General features: G+C 39.7%; 2 protein-coding genes across 2 annotated transcripts in view; both read left to right on the forward strand.

Annotated features, from left to right (window-relative positions):
* Positions 1–7238, forward strand: LOC106534664 (ras-related protein Rab-6B). The gene is made up of 8 exons (XM_014031370.1): positions 1–205; positions 2432–2490; positions 2739–2792; positions 3202–3307; positions 3426–3537; positions 3665–3758; positions 4175–4241; positions 6173–7238. The coding sequence occupies exons 1-8, from the start codon at positions 136–138 to the stop codon at positions 6235–6237; spliced, it is 627 nt and encodes a 208-aa protein (XP_013886824.1). The 5' UTR covers positions 1–135; the 3' UTR covers positions 6238–7238.
* Positions 7239–10260: 3022 nt separating this feature from the next.
* aire (autoimmune regulator) overlaps positions 10261–15283 on the forward strand; it is a 6536-nt gene continuing 1513 nt past the window's right edge. Inside the window, exons 1-11 of the mRNA XM_014031359.1 lie at positions 10261–10672; positions 10785–10959; positions 11037–11177; positions 12090–12149; positions 12233–12367; positions 12492–12622; positions 12734–12855; positions 12966–13035; positions 13260–13394; positions 13506–13639; positions 15097–15172. Of these exons, the coding sequence (XP_013886813.1) occupies positions 10526–10672; positions 10785–10959; positions 11037–11177; positions 12090–12149; positions 12233–12367; positions 12492–12622; positions 12734–12855; positions 12966–13035; positions 13260–13394; positions 13506–13639; positions 15097–15172 (1326 nt within the window). The 5' untranslated portion in view covers positions 10261–10525. The remainder of the gene's footprint in view (positions 10673–10784; positions 10960–11036; positions 11178–12089; positions 12150–12232; positions 12368–12491; positions 12623–12733; positions 12856–12965; positions 13036–13259; positions 13395–13505; positions 13640–15096; positions 15173–15283) is intronic.

Here is a 15283-nt window from a genome sequence, read left to right on the forward strand (position 1 = left end):
CTCCCTGCCTGCGCACACAGAAGAAGAAGGGGGAAAAAACGGAGACACCGAACGACTAAAAAATAAAAAATAAAAACAGTAATATAACATCAAACTCATTAACACCGGTCCAGGTTCGGCTGTTTGTCTGCCACCATGTCAGCTGGAGGAGATTTGGGGAACCCCCTGAGGAAATTTAAACTGGTGTTTTTGGGCGAGCAGAGCGGTGAGTCAGGGCTGTGTATGTGTGTGTGTGTTTGGAGGACTGGCTGTCAAACATGTGCGTGTGTAAGGGGCGAATAAAATGCCACGCATGGTTCTGGTGAGTTCAAGTGAAATTCGGGATAAAATCGTGTTTGGCCTTGATGAAGGCGACGCTCGGAACAGGAAAACGTATTTACCTCAGCTTCAACAACTCCTGTGTGAAAACTGATGATTCCGACTGCGCACACTAGAGTCTAAATTACTATTAAAACGTGTGAAACAAATAAAAAAAATCCCTCGAAGGTTGTTTGTTTTGTCGCAGATTGCCATAGTTCGCATCGCATGAATGTTACGACTCGCTGCAGTGACCGTCAAACAATCTCCACCCGTTTCCTACATAACCTGTTTATTCTGACATCCGTTTAATTCTAATATCTTCATTCTGTTGTGCAACCGAGTTTAGTGTTTTTTTTTTTATTTCTCCCCTTTGATTTTAGAGAGGATAACAAACAGCCTCCCATGTGTCAGCTCGGGACACACCCTAGACTGGCGATGATGTCTGTGGCATCTTCAAACCACGCAGTCTCCTGCTCGGTCCCATCAATAATGACAGAGGAAAAAGCAGGCCTGACAGCACCACATTATCTTATATGTTCAATAATCCAGCTGTTTTGATGGGATGGGACTCATTCAGACATAGATTATCTACTGTATAATGGTTTGGCTCTGAAAATCAGAAAATCATCCAAAGTGGCAGCAAATGAACTCCTGGGTTATTATATATGTGTATATATAAATGATAAATTAGGGGAAATGACAATGTGTGCAGCTGGATTGGTGTGTRTGCAATGAGAGGGGTGTGTGTATGTGTGTGGCCTGTGCTGCAATGGTGCTGTCCATGGTGCTGGAACAAGGCCCGGTGTGGTCAGTGCCAGTTGCAGCTGGAGAGGCACAGATGTGATGGAGAACGCTGCTAAAACGCGGCGTTCGTGCAAATATGAAAGGTAATATGGAGAACACGGAGTTCCTCTCATCCACGTCTCGGTCGTTTCAGGACAAATGTGCTGTGTCTCTGCTGTGTTTTCGTTTCAGCGCTCCAGCAAACGCTTTTAAGGACCGAAAGGCGATGGAGGGGAAACAATGACTCGATTAGTCAATAACAGAAACAACATTAGTCCCACCTCCACAAAACAAAAGGGACAATGTCTTGAACAAACTCAGCTGCTGCCACACCAAATTTTAGCTCAACATCTGTAAAACTTACAGCTGTGTGCTTATCAGCTAACTGGACCACTTTTATTTAGGTTGCTCAAAAAAGTTACTTAGCTGCAGATGTACATCTAATGATTACTTCTGAGAGTTTTAGCAAAAATTTTCCAGTAGTTCATGCAATATTTTGCTAACAGACAGACACAGCTGCCTCCACTAATTGGAATCATTTTAAAAAGAGATCTTGTGTGATCAGTTAGCACTCAGAATGTGTTGCGAATGACTCTTATCTACTACCACACCAGATTTATTTTTATATTTGTCAAATTAATTGAGTCATAGCCATTTTTGTGTTTGATAGGTTCACTTTGGTGAAGCAGCCATCTTGAAAGAGGTTGACTTCAAAATGTAATCAGTTGTAAATTTACCTCCAATGATTAAGTTTTAAGAGTTTCATTTAAATCAATCCAGTGGTTCGTAAGATATTTTGCTAACAGACAGTCACTGCAGATGGCAATAGTTAAAGCTAAAGTTAAAGGCAAAAACACTGCAAAGTATAGTACTCATAGGATCTGGTGGGGAAGAAGCTCAGCTACTACAACGCCACATTTTAGCTCAATATCTGTAAAACTGAGTGAGTTACAGCCAGTAATGGGTTTCATTCAATCTGCTGACTGTGGCAGCCATCTTGAACAGGGTTGACTCAAAAATGAAATCAGTTGTAGATGTTCCGATTATTCCTACGGATTTCCTTAAAATCCATCATGTGGTTTCTAAGCAATTTTGTTAAAGTTGCGGACAAACACACAGAACAATAAAAAATTATTGGAGCTGCTTCGCCTATGGCAGCGAGTGATAATAATTCTGAACGTGGATCCATTTTATCATCGATCTCTAATCATTAAATGGATTTTGATTAAGATTTTGTTTTTCTTCTGTTGTTGTGCCAAAACACTAGTTTTTCACAGACTCTGTTTTATTGTAAACGTGAAATTTTGAGAATTGTAGCTGATAAAAATCCACCTGTGTTCTGTTTCAGTGGGGAAAACATCTCTCATCACTAGGTTCATGTATGACAGCTTCGACAACACGTATCAGGTGAGGTGTAGCAGGTTTGCTCAGTAAATCTTTGGTCAACAAATATTCTAGGAAAAAAAATGCCACTGATCATAATAATCCATACAGTRTAGATATTCTAGGGATTTCTTAGAACTCATTTGACTCTTTCTCAGAGGTCAGGCTCATAGTTTTTCATTACACAAGAATCTACGGCAAACAAGTTGTGCATAAATTAATTTAATGTTTGAATTTTACTTAGAAGTTATTCCCTTTTTCTTCTCACTTAGGCGACCATTGGCATCGACTTCCTATCGAAGACCATGTACCTGGAAGACCGAACAGTAGGAACTCTTGATTGTGCTTTAACCTTTGCATGTCACTTTTAAAAATAATAATGCTATTTTCAAGTTTAAAGCGAGCCACCATCTTTAAATATCCCAGTTTCCTCTCTGCTTTGACTAATCCTTGATTTGATTTGCCTTATAACTGCTTTTGTCACACTTTAATGTGATTATCTGAAGGGTATTTCTGGGAATATGAGCTCTGGTGCGCTGAGTTTTTTTTCTTTAATAAGCCTCACTCATGGATGATCTTCTTTAGCCAGTGGAAAAGCTATTTCGGCTGTGGGATATCATCCCCAGCCAGCTGATACTGGCTTATCCCTCACACAAAGCCTTTATATCTAGCCTGTGTGTTGTGTTACAGCTGCTGAAAGTGTGTGTTTCTGTATGTGTGTGTGCGTGCCTGCAGGTAAGACTGCAGCTGTGGGACACAGCTGGACAGGAGCGCTTCAGGAGCCTCATTCCGAGCTACATCCGGGACTCTACAGTGGCTGTGGTTGTCTACGACATCACAAGTGAGCCAAAACGACTCCGCTGATGACTTCCTGTCTAAACACTTTGATTTAAATGTGGCTTTTAATGTCACAGAGGTGGAAATGTTAGGATCTAAAGCGATGGTCTGGTCTTTCACAGATGTGAACTCGTTCCAGCAGACCTGCAAATGGATCGACGACGTCAGGACAGAGAGAGGAAGTGATGTCATCATCATGCTAGTAGGCAACAAGACAGATTTGGAGGAGAAGAGGTAAAAAAAGAAAAAAAGAAAAAAAATGTTGATCCATAATTAAATCTTAGGTTTAGCTACAGTTGGGAGGATTTAGGAAAATAAACATGACGCCTGAGATGTTGAGTCAGGCTAAATCTTCCTGCAGGCAAATCATGATCGAAGAAGGGGAGCAGAGAGCCAAAGAGCTGAACGTCATGTTCATCGAGACCAGTGCCAAGACGGGCTCCAATGTCAAACAGGTGACCCCGGCAGTTTCACCACATTTCACAGCCTTTTGGACAGCTGACAGCACATTCTTGGCAGTTATTTTTTTGTTTATTTTTGTGGCAATTTGTCAAAATTGGTTGATAGATAAAAATAATTTACTTGTAAATATGATCAGCAATGTGAACAATGTTTGGTGTGAAATTAAGATATATAGGTAGAAGAATAGAAGGAACAGAAGATATACGTAGTAGGAGGGAATAAAAATGGATACATTTTTCTATAAAAAATAAACTTATATTTACATCACTGACCTTTTTACTTCACATAATTTATGTATGGTCTGTGTTAAAACGTGGTTCACACACTGGCATATCTTTTCTAGAAATCAAACAAAAAAGTATTTTTTTATTGTACTTTAACACTTCGTCCTTGTTTTTCCTCTTTTTAGCTATTTCGCAGAGTTGCAGCAGCCCTACCTGGCATGGAAAGCCTGGACGACGCGAATCCCGAAGGCAGTATCCTTTACAGCCACTCTGAGTCTCTGCCTGCGCCGAGAGGCGAATTCTTGGGAAATGGGCGGCTTATTTTTAATCTCTTAGTGGCTGCTGGCACTAACGCCAGCAGACAGAGCAGCCTGCTGTCTGCAGGAGCATCAGTCATTAAAGCGTTTATGTTTAAGGGGGAAGAAATGCACAGAGGGAGGGGTTTCTTATATAGATGCAAAGGTGCAGCACCACACAACCGCTGTCAGGGAAGTGACTCGAGGAGAGGATGGAGGATTGTTTTTGTTAGAGATTAAAGAAAAAAAGAGAGTAACAGTATCTAAAAACCTTATTTTTAAAGGGATCCTCAATTAGTTGTAACATTAGACTTTATTTGATAAACATTTATTTTAACTGTAAAATAAAGACTGTAAAAATACTGTAGGCTGTTTAGTTTTTATCATTTTTAAACTAAAAGTTTAAAAATGTATTACACGGACGGGGCCATTTTATTTACATGCAAAGTATTCTGGGTAATCGATGACGTGGATAGGTCCTCTGTGCGAGGCTGCTAGTGAGCTATATCCACCCTGAAGATTAATCTCAGACAATATGTGACGATTGGCTCTTTATGGAAGAAGAACCCCAGGTTAGCCTATTAGCCTTTGCGCTAGCACCGACACTATCACCATATATATGTATTAGCTCAGCGCTACACATTCTCCTCTCGTCACTGAGGTCCTCCATCCACATGACAGAGAGGGAAACGCAAAAATGACTCAGCTGCAACTGAAAATATGGATGGAGGACCTCAGTTTAGCTTGTTTGTTGCGCTAGCACTGAGCTAATACATATAAGGCAATATAGCATTAGTGCTAGTGCAAAGGCTAACAGCCTAAAGGGCTCGACACACGGGAGGCGACGTCGCTCGCTCTCCATTCATTTCCTATGGCGCCTGTGCGGTGAGGCGACAATCGCTTGCCCTCCTCCAGCTAAGCGACCGGCGAAAATAGTGCATGTGAAATTTCACGCTCGTACACGTACACGTGCACACGCGAGCTTGCGACGCGACATATGAAAGTTGAAAAATGTTCAACTTTTGTCGCTGTAGCTTGGGGTACAACCAATCAGCAAGGGTTTCATTAACTGACCAATGAGAGGAGAGTATGCTGCACACTGTCGTTAGCTAACACTTTCACCAAGTGATTACTAAAAAGCTTTGTGGGAATTTATTGGCACCAGGGTGAAGTTTATGGTAAGTTTTTCCTCATAAAATGGTATCTTGATGTGTGTTTGTTTTCTAATATCATTAGCATAGCAAGATTTGTTTAGTTTACATGTCCGTAATGCACAACCGCCTTCAGAGTCAAGAACCAATCAAATTTCGTGAAGTCAAGCGACCTGAAAGAGCGTGATTTGCAACGCTGCGATCGCTATTGCATCCCGTGTGTCGGGTTTCACCCTGGCTGCGATGACAGCCGTTCATCGCTGTAGTTTGTCGCTCCCCGTGTGTCGAGCCCTTAAGCTGAGGTTCTTCTTCCATGAAGCAGCTCTGTTGTCCTCCATCCATATTTTCAGTTCCAGGCTGAGTCATTTCTACCTTCTCCTCTCTGTCAACACTCTCTGGTTTCATCCATATCATCATTTACCCAGAATGCTTTGCGTTTAAATAAAATGGCCCCATCCGTGTTAAAATATATTTTTAAAAATTTACAAAACTAAACAGCCTACAGTATTTTTACAGTCTTCGTTTTACAGTTAAAATATATGTTTATCAAATAAAGTCTTATGTTACAACTAATCAGGGATCCCTTTAAGAAATAGAGAAAAAACAGTAAAAACCTGGAAGATGCTTCAGTCTTCAGCACCTGTCAGTATCTCTTAAGCTAATCACTCATTAGGAGTCACCTTGTTTCTGACCGCTGGTTCATCCCTTGAGTTTTTCTTAACTGAACTACCACCAGTGATCGACATCAAGCTGGACAAACCAGCCGAGCCGASTGTCCCCGAGGGCGGCTGCTCGTGTTAATGCAGAGCTGCGATTGGTCGGCTCCCTTTCACACCATAGGCTTGTTGTGTTTCTTAATGCTGGTTAGCTCCCGGTTGACTTCTCTAATTGGACATATAGGATCAATGCCTTTGTATCTGATTGGACAAATCAAATGTTACATCTTTCAGTCTTGTTCAGTTGTAAGATATTGTAAACTTTGTCAATATGTAAGTGACTGGAGGAGTAAAAAAAATACATGAAGGGAAAAATATGTTGCCATAAAAATAAAAGCAACAATAAATGATAAGAAAAACACAGAAAGGGAGAAGAAGAGAAGAAGAGGACAAACCAACAGAGTTCTTTTCACCGTTATGTTTTGTATTTTTTTATATCTGGAAAAAAAAAAGGGAAAGCACCTAAAACTATGCCTAATACACGGATGGAGGTAAACGTTAAGGGGGTCAGCCATTGTTGCAGGTGGCTGAACACGTCTGAATGTCTGCAGCACGCATGCACGCTGTTCTGATCTTTGACCTTTTGGCCCCACCCTTTCAGGGTCCCCGCGCTCTGKGAGGAGGCCGAGTATCTTAGAATGTTTTATAGCATCTCTCTATAGCATCTCATAACAAAACTCATATCATTTGATATTCCCACCGGAGTCCAGTAGGTTCACTTAACAGTAGCAGTGAAAAACGTGACACGCTCATCTCTCTATGGGTTTAACTTTTATAGAGCAAACTATACTGTGGTTATAAACGGAAAAGAAACGTCAGCTTACTCTCACAACTCCCGCATCCCCGTCAAATGACCTTCAGACTTCTCCTTCTCTCCTCCCTCTAGCTCTCCCTCCGCTCTCCCCATCCCTCCATCCCGCTGATACACTTATATCCACCCACTGTAATGGACTGCACTGTATATAATAATGTAATATGTATGTTGTGAATGTCCCTCTGTAGAAGTGGTCTTTGTTCACCAGTATGAATAATGTAATAATGTTTAATGATTAATAAATTACAGATTAAAGGGCTGCACTCTCCTAACCATCCACATTCACCTGGCCGCGAAAAGTTCTGATCTGATGAAGTCAGCGCCTGCCGCCGGACAGCGATAATAATGTCCGTGTTTGAGTGTGCGTACATCTGTCTACAGGCAAATGAAACTCGCAGACGGTCCTCATTGGATGATAAATGAGTTGACCCGATTCAAGATGGCTGCCACATCACGATGTCTTCAGAAAACACTATAAATGGTAGCTAACACTTGGTAGCTGAGACTGATCCCCAACACATATTCTAAGCACTGACTAAGCATGATCTTTATTTAAAATCCGTCTGTCTGTTAGCAAAATATCTCATGAATCACTACGTGAATTTTAATGAAACTTACAGACAACAATCATAAGATTCATAACTACAATTGATTCACTTTTGGAGCCATTCCCATTTAAGGTGAACGCTCCACCCAGCTGATTTTACATGACATGAAAGTGGTATTAATTCAGTCAATTTAACAATTAGTGTGCTAAAATTTGTTGTGATAGAAGTCACGTAATACATACTTAAAGAAAGACATCTCACAATATCTTTCACAAATTGACTTGATAAATATAAGGACATGAGATAGTTTTTTTCAAGGTTTTATGAAAAAGGATACATTTCCCAACATTAAACGACCCAAGTCTAATATTATCATGTGTTTTTTAAGGATTGCTAGGCCTTTACTTTATTTTGGATTTTATTTTATTACCGAATAAGAATAAAACTTTTAATCAGGTACAGAGCAAATAGCAGTTGCTTGGGTCAAAGCATTAAGAATAAACTTACTGCTTAAGTAAAGAGCAGTGAGCATTTAATATGTCACAAAATGAACTTGTGTTTTCCAGTGATTTTTGCCAAATAAGTCTAAGAAACCACCTGATATGTGATCAGTTTTTGACATTTCTCAAAAATGGGATTAAAAAAAATCTTGTCACATAGTGAAAAGAAGATTAGGGCAGGTAATACAGGTGCTGGTCATAAAATTAGAATATCATGAAAAAGTAGATTTATTTCAGTAATTCCATTTAAAAAGTGAAACTTGTATATTATATTCATACATTACATACAAACTCAWATATTTCAAATGTTTATTTCGTTTAATTTCGATGATTACAAATGACAACAAATGAAAATCTCAAATTCAGCATATCAGAAAATTAGAATATTACTGAAGACCAATAAAAACAAAGGATTTATAGAAATGTTGGCCAACTGAAAAGTATGAACATGAAAAGTATGAGCATGTACAGCACTCAGTATTTAGTTGGGGCTCCTTTGGCCTGTATTACTGCAGCAATGCGGCGTGGCATGGAGTCGATCAGTCTGTGGCACTGCTCAGGTGTTATGATAGCCCAGGTTGCTCTAATAGTGGCTTTTAGCTCTTCTGAATTGTTGGGTCTGGTGTATTGCATCTTCTTCTTCACAATACCCCATAGATTTTCTATGGGGTTAARGTCAGGAGAGTTTGCTGGCCAATTAAGAACAGGGATACCATGGTCCTTCAACCAGGTACTGGTAGCTTTGGCACTGTGTGCAGGTGCCAAGTCCTGTTGGAAAATGAAATCTGCATCTCCAAAAAGTTGGTCAGCAGCAGGAAGCATGAAGTGCTCTAAAACTTCCTGGTATATGGCTGCGTTGACCCTGGACCTCAGAAAACACAATGGACCAACACCAGCAGATGACATGGCACCCCAAACCATCACTGACTGTGGAAACTTTACACTGGACTTCAAGCAACGTGGATGAAGTGCCTCTCTTCTTTTCCTCCAGACTCTGGGACCTTGATTTCCAAAGGAAATGCAAAATTTACTTTCATCAGAGAACATGACTTTGGACCACTCACCAGCAGTCCAGTCCTGTTCCTCTGTAGCCCAGGCAAGACGCTTCTGAYGCTGTCTGTGGTTCAAGAGTGGCTTGACACAAGGAATGCGACAGCAGAAACCCATGTCTTTCATACGTCTGTGTGTGTGGTGGTTCTTGAAGCACTCACTCCAGCTGCAGTCCACTCTTTGTGAATCTCCCCCACATTTTTGAATGGGTTTTGTTTCACAATCCTCTCCAGGGTGCGGTTATCTCTCTTGCTTGTACATTTTTTTCGACCACATCTTTTCCTTCCCTTCGCCTCTCTATTAATGTGCTTGGACACAGAGCTCTGTGAACAGCCAGCCTCTTTAGCGATGACCTTTTGTGTCTTGCCCTCCTTGTGCAAGGTGTCGATGGTCGTCTTTTGGACAACTGTCAAGTCAGCAGTCTTCCCCATGATTGTGTAGCCTATAGAACTAGACTGAAAGACCATTTAAAGGCCTTTGCAGGTGGTTTGAGTTAATTAGCTGATTAGAGTGTGGTACCAGGTGCCATCCATTTTGAACCTTTTCACAAGATTCTAATTTTCTGATATGCTGAATTTGAGATTTTCATTTGTTGTCATTTGTAATCATCAAAATTAAACGAAATAAACATTTGAAATATATGAGTTTGTATGTAATGTATGAATATAATATACAAGTTTCACTTTTTAAATGGAATTACTGAAATAAATCTACTTTTTCATGATATTCTAATTTTATGACCAGCACCTGTACATAAACAAACACACAAACACACAAAAAAACTACATTGCATTTAAAATAATGCTAAAGTTCTTTATTCAGCCTTATTTAAGCAAAAACAAACATTGTAGGGTTAGGACAGCTGGTCTGACAGCATAGCAGCCAACCGGTCATGCAGTCAGTGTGGATCAGTTAATTGTTTACAATTCTGATTTGTTTTTTTTTCCATCCATGGATGAGTGAAGCAATCACTCTGACCCAGAGTGGTGAGTCACAGAATGAAAACCTGATAGGTGAGGGGAAGTTGAGGTGGAAAGAACCTTTTAGGAGAAAAACTGTCACCGTGGCACGTCAGATCACTGAGCTYGTCTGATGTAAGAGGACAGGAATCCCCCTGGATGAAGGCAGTTGGAGCCGTTAGTGGACAAATGGACTGAGCAGAGGCCTGACGGATGGACGTCCTCTGGTGCATCAAGCAGTGGTCATGGTGAAGGTTTCTGAAGAATAAATACGGGGAAGACAGACTTTAATACAAACACATCTACGATGATAAATATCCCAAAAACTAGAAACTAAATGAAATAAATTTAGTTAAAGTGTCTAATTAGCATTAATAATCCCCTGGTGTCGTTCAGCACTTCTTCTCCTGAGAAGGACACACCTCCTGCACCCTGAAGACGTGATGTTTGTTCTCAGACCAGGTCGGGTCACTTGGTATCACATCTTCACTCGAAGCAGATCATGTCCCGAGCGGAGGCGTTCGTGGACACCAACCTTCGCTCCCTGCTGAGGGAGCTTCGCACCGACATCGCAATGGCTGTGGACGACCCTTTCCCTATTGTGTACGGCCTGGCAGACAAAAACATCATCCCTGACCAGCTGCTGAAGGTAAGGAGTGGGGAAAAAAATGCGAACCTTTTAGAGTCACTGTGATCTATATCATTTTGTTGTAAGATTTTAGGGTAAATTCATTAAAAAAACAGTCACCTTGCTTCATTAGGACACACTGGAGAAGGAGGGAAGTGAAGGGATTCACAAAGCCATGTACGCCCTCCTGTCCTGGGTGTTAGAGCAGAGCAGATCCACTCTCCAGGCTTTTTGGAACAACTTATCCAAAGGGTACAACATGGACAGCTACCCCCAGCTGCAGACACTCCTCACTAACCTTCAGGCCAGTGCGTGACCATTTTATTTGATTTCACATTCATAAGAACAGATTTTTCCCCCAGTTCCACGTTATTGATTTTAACAGGACGAGAGGCTGTAGGTTCCAAAGCAGACAGTGGATCTTCAGGAGGTCTGAAAACTGCTCAAAGTAAGAAGAGGAACCGTGAGGACAGGGGAGCCAACTCCAAGAATTTGGAATATCGCACGAAGACAAACGATGGAGCAGGTCTTCTTCTGTATATCCTAATGTATTTTCTCCAACACTGTTAGATCTAGATTAGGACCAAAAGAGAGAAATTGTAGTTTCAAATAAAAAAAAAAAACATTTTGGAAATATTTGGCACATTTACAACTTCAAATTTAACCATAATGCAAATCTACATYGTGACTTTGAGCATATGCATTAGTAACTGTAAAAAGGTCATAAARAAATATTTAATACTATGTTCCATTGTGAAATACAAGTTTGTGAAAAGTCACCAAAACCTGGTTTATTCACATTTCACACAAAGTCCCTACATTTGACGTGTTTATGCATTAAGAAACAAGTATTGTGACGCAATGCTTTGCACTGCAGAAGTATATTAAGTACTTGAAAGAAATAACTAATGTAAAAATACCTTTACAGTAAATTACTTTAGTAAAAATGTCACTGATAAGAAAAGTACAATAGTCATAAAACTCTTTACAATAATTGRGAAAGTAAAAGTAACATTCAAAGTACTTTTGCACTCTCTAAGATGAGAAATGTTGAATTTACCTAACCAAACTGGTTCTACTAAACTGAGTTGAGTAAATGTACCTGTGTAAATTGCTCAATTTACTCAGCTTGGTGTAGTGGAACCAGTAGACACAACTTGGTCAAATAAATGAAAATGAAGAAACAACTTCTTTCATGATGATTTCCAGTCTTATTTAAAGTTGTAATGTGTAATGATGTGTTAAATTCTGAAGTAAAGATGTTAAAGTATCATTTTTAGGTTTTGAGTGTAACGAGACAAAAGTAAAAGTTAAAATCAAAAAAGTACTTAATAAATTTACAAATCCTGGTAAAAATGAGTTAAGCACTGTAACAAAGTAAAAACAGTTAGTTATTATACACCTCTTAAAGTTTGTAATAGATTATTTTCATGTTCAGGGAATAAATTCAAGCTATACAGAGTGAAGAGTCAAGCTCTGCAGCTTCCAAATGGAAACGGTAAAGGCCAGTAAATATTCGAAGTTAAAATAGGCCACATGAACATTTATCTTCTGCGACAAATCTTTCAAAATCCTTCACAGGTTTGCAGGCGGCATCTTCCTCAGCCCAGAGAGGAATATCACTTCCCTCCTCATCCTCAAGCTTCTCTACTGATCCACTGGTCAGAAGTGAAAAAAAAGAGAAGATACTCGTAAAAAAGGAGTACAGCTTGGATGGTAAATAAAACTGTCGCATCAGTTTAGAAACAGAAAATTACAGCATTTTTGTTTTGTCAAATTACGAGTAATCGTATTGATCTACAAGAAAAAAATTTAAACAAACATGTTTGTCATTAAACAGAGATGAACAAAAAGTGCATCAAACTGGCAGAGAGGTTTTACTCTCAGGGTTTAGCTGAGGAGACAAACGGGGAGAAGCCCAAGCCTGCAAMGAGCACATTTCACCACCAGGGGGAGCCCACCACAACCATGGTAACTGCAGTCAGAGCTCCACACTCTACATGAAGCTCATTTTAAAAAAAATGTATGCGAAATTAAAAATGTCTTTTTAATAAAATTACAAGAATATGCGTGTGTTTGTAGTCTCACTGTAATGATGACGAGTGTGCGGTGTGTAAAGATGGAGGAGAGCTGATTTGTTGTGATGGATGTCCTCGAGCCTTTCACCTGTCCTGCCTCAGCCCTCCGCTCTGCTCCATTCCCAGGTTTAAACATGATGTGCACCTTTTGATGCTTTAATGCGTGTTTTTATGAGCTTATGGAGGCACTAGMCTTCAATGCATCACAGTTGTTTTGTTTTGTTTTCAATCTGCAGTGGTTCTTGGCAGTGTGAGTGGTGCAGGGGGCACAGGGTGAAAAGAGAGAGCGTCCTACTTCCCTTACAGGTACATCCCTGAAGCTTRTAATTTGAACACAATAAGATACAGGCTGCATTGATCAGAGGAGTTAATAATTCACCTAATCTTTTTTAATGTGTCTAAATGAGAGGCTTTCAATTAAATTTATGATGCAACATCACRGATCATAGCAGCATTTCAGCATTTCCTTGAAATTATAAGCTTCTTTTGAAAATGTTTTGTTTTTTTTAATGCCAAATTATTGTGTTCAGACTTTCCCAGCTCAGCCTCAGCAAACAAACACAAAATCCAGTATCTCAGTGAYAGACAGCTCATTATACTCCACCCTAACATCCTCCGTCACAAGCGTTTCAGCCTCGGTCAATGTATCAAGTGGTAGAAATCAGGTGAAGACTTCATGTTTTTCTTTAAAATTTCTCCCCCTTTTCAGCTCCTAATCTCTTTCCATTAGCAATGCATTTGAGTGTTTTCGTAAAAGTCATCTTGTTTGCTCCAAGCTGGGTTCCCAGTGTTCAGGAGGAGAGCTGGCCGGTGTGAGGGAAGTGTGTGGCGTTTGTCACCTCAGCGGAAGAGACCTGGCTCTCTGTCATCAGTGTTTAAAGTGTTTCCACACACACTGCCACTTCTCCAAGTAAGAAAACAATTGTTACATCTCTCCAAACACACAAAAAATTGACTTTTAAGTTCTTCTGAACTGAGTAAAGTGCTTTTCCTGAAGCTCCTACCTTTTCTTGTTAGTATCGATCGTCCTTGGGCATTAAGAATGTGAGCAAATCATCACCATCTTAGCAAATGTAGACTAATGGATTGTAAATGGACCTCTGCAGCTGCAAGCACTAACCGAGGATCAATAACTTCACGAAATTAGTTCAGAGATGCAAATGGCAAATAAAAATGAAACTAAGCTTTTGCTGCAATGTGCTTATTTTAGGAATGACTGACTCATTTGAATGAACGTTACCGTCACTTTAAATGTACATCATGGTACTTTGTGCTTGTGCAGTCATGTGTCTGTTAGCAAAATATCATATGAAATGCAAGGTGGATTAAAAAAAACCTCCCAGAAATTAATAAATGGTTATAACTTTTTGAACAAATCCAAATTGTCACCACAAGTAACTCCTTTTAGAAAACACAACTAATTATTCAGTCAGTTTTACACCGAATTGTAAAGTAACTAAGTACAAATACTTTGTTACTGTACTTAAGTAGAAATTTTGGTTATCTGTATTTTACTTGAGTAATTATTTTTCAGCCTACTTTTTACTTTTACTCATTACATTTGTACACAGTTATCTGTACTTTCTACACCTTACATTTTTTAAAAAGGTAAGGAGTAGAAAGTCGTTACTCCTATTTTATTCTAATAAATTGTGTCTCCTGGATAGAGTGCATTAAATTGTGGTCGAATGAGAAGTATAAATATATACCACTCTGAAACCGTATAGCTTTGTACACAGTCCATCACAGCTGCACGCTGTTAGAAAAAATATTTTTTGGTGAAGTCACCTTCCARTAAATGGCATTTTGGAAAATCTAACTGCTCACTTTTACTCAGTACTTTTACTTTTAATACTTAGGTAGATTTTGTGTCAGTATGTACTTTTGATAAGTACAAAAAATATAAGATACTTTACGACTTTTACTTAAGTAATATTTTYAAAGAAGACTTTAAYTTTTACCAAAGTATTTTTATGATAAGATACTTGTACTTTYACTCAAGTATGACTTTGAGATACTTTATACAACACTGKTTTTACAGATACTGAGCTAACATTTGATTTGGTAGTAGCTGAGAGTCATTCCAAACACATACTCTGAGCGTGCCGTCTAAAGATTTAAGCAAAACGACTACAAMTCCATCGTTTCTAAACAAACAATAATGTAAAAAGACAGCGGGTGATTTGCACTCCTGCTTTTTTTAAGTCTGGGGAAGTATTGTTGCACATGAAGAGTCCAAATCAGCTATAATTACCCAGCTGAAAGGATTTGAAGCTCTCTCTGTGTAACCATCAAATTACATATTGATTGATGGAAACGTGATCCAGCGCAGCACAGACTCACACACAGTGTCCGCGTGTTCCCCAGGGGGAGGTCCATCTGCTGCTCCTGCTCCCGGCTGTGGGGCAGCTCTGCAGAGGAGTCTGAGCCCAGAGGTCTGCAGGTGTGTCTGCACACATCTCCAACAAACGCACCGAAAGAGAAAACCCTGAACGTTCTGTGTTATAATCCTGTGTGTGTGTGTGTGTGTGTGTGTGTGTGTGTGTGTGTGTGT

The sequence above is a fragment of the Austrofundulus limnaeus genome, unplaced genomic scaffold (assembly GCF_001266775.1).
Source record: "Austrofundulus limnaeus strain Quisiro unplaced genomic scaffold, Austrofundulus_limnaeus-1.0 Scaffold6, whole genome shotgun sequence".
Lineage (NCBI taxonomy): Eukaryota > Metazoa > Chordata > Actinopteri > Cyprinodontiformes > Rivulidae > Austrofundulus > Austrofundulus limnaeus.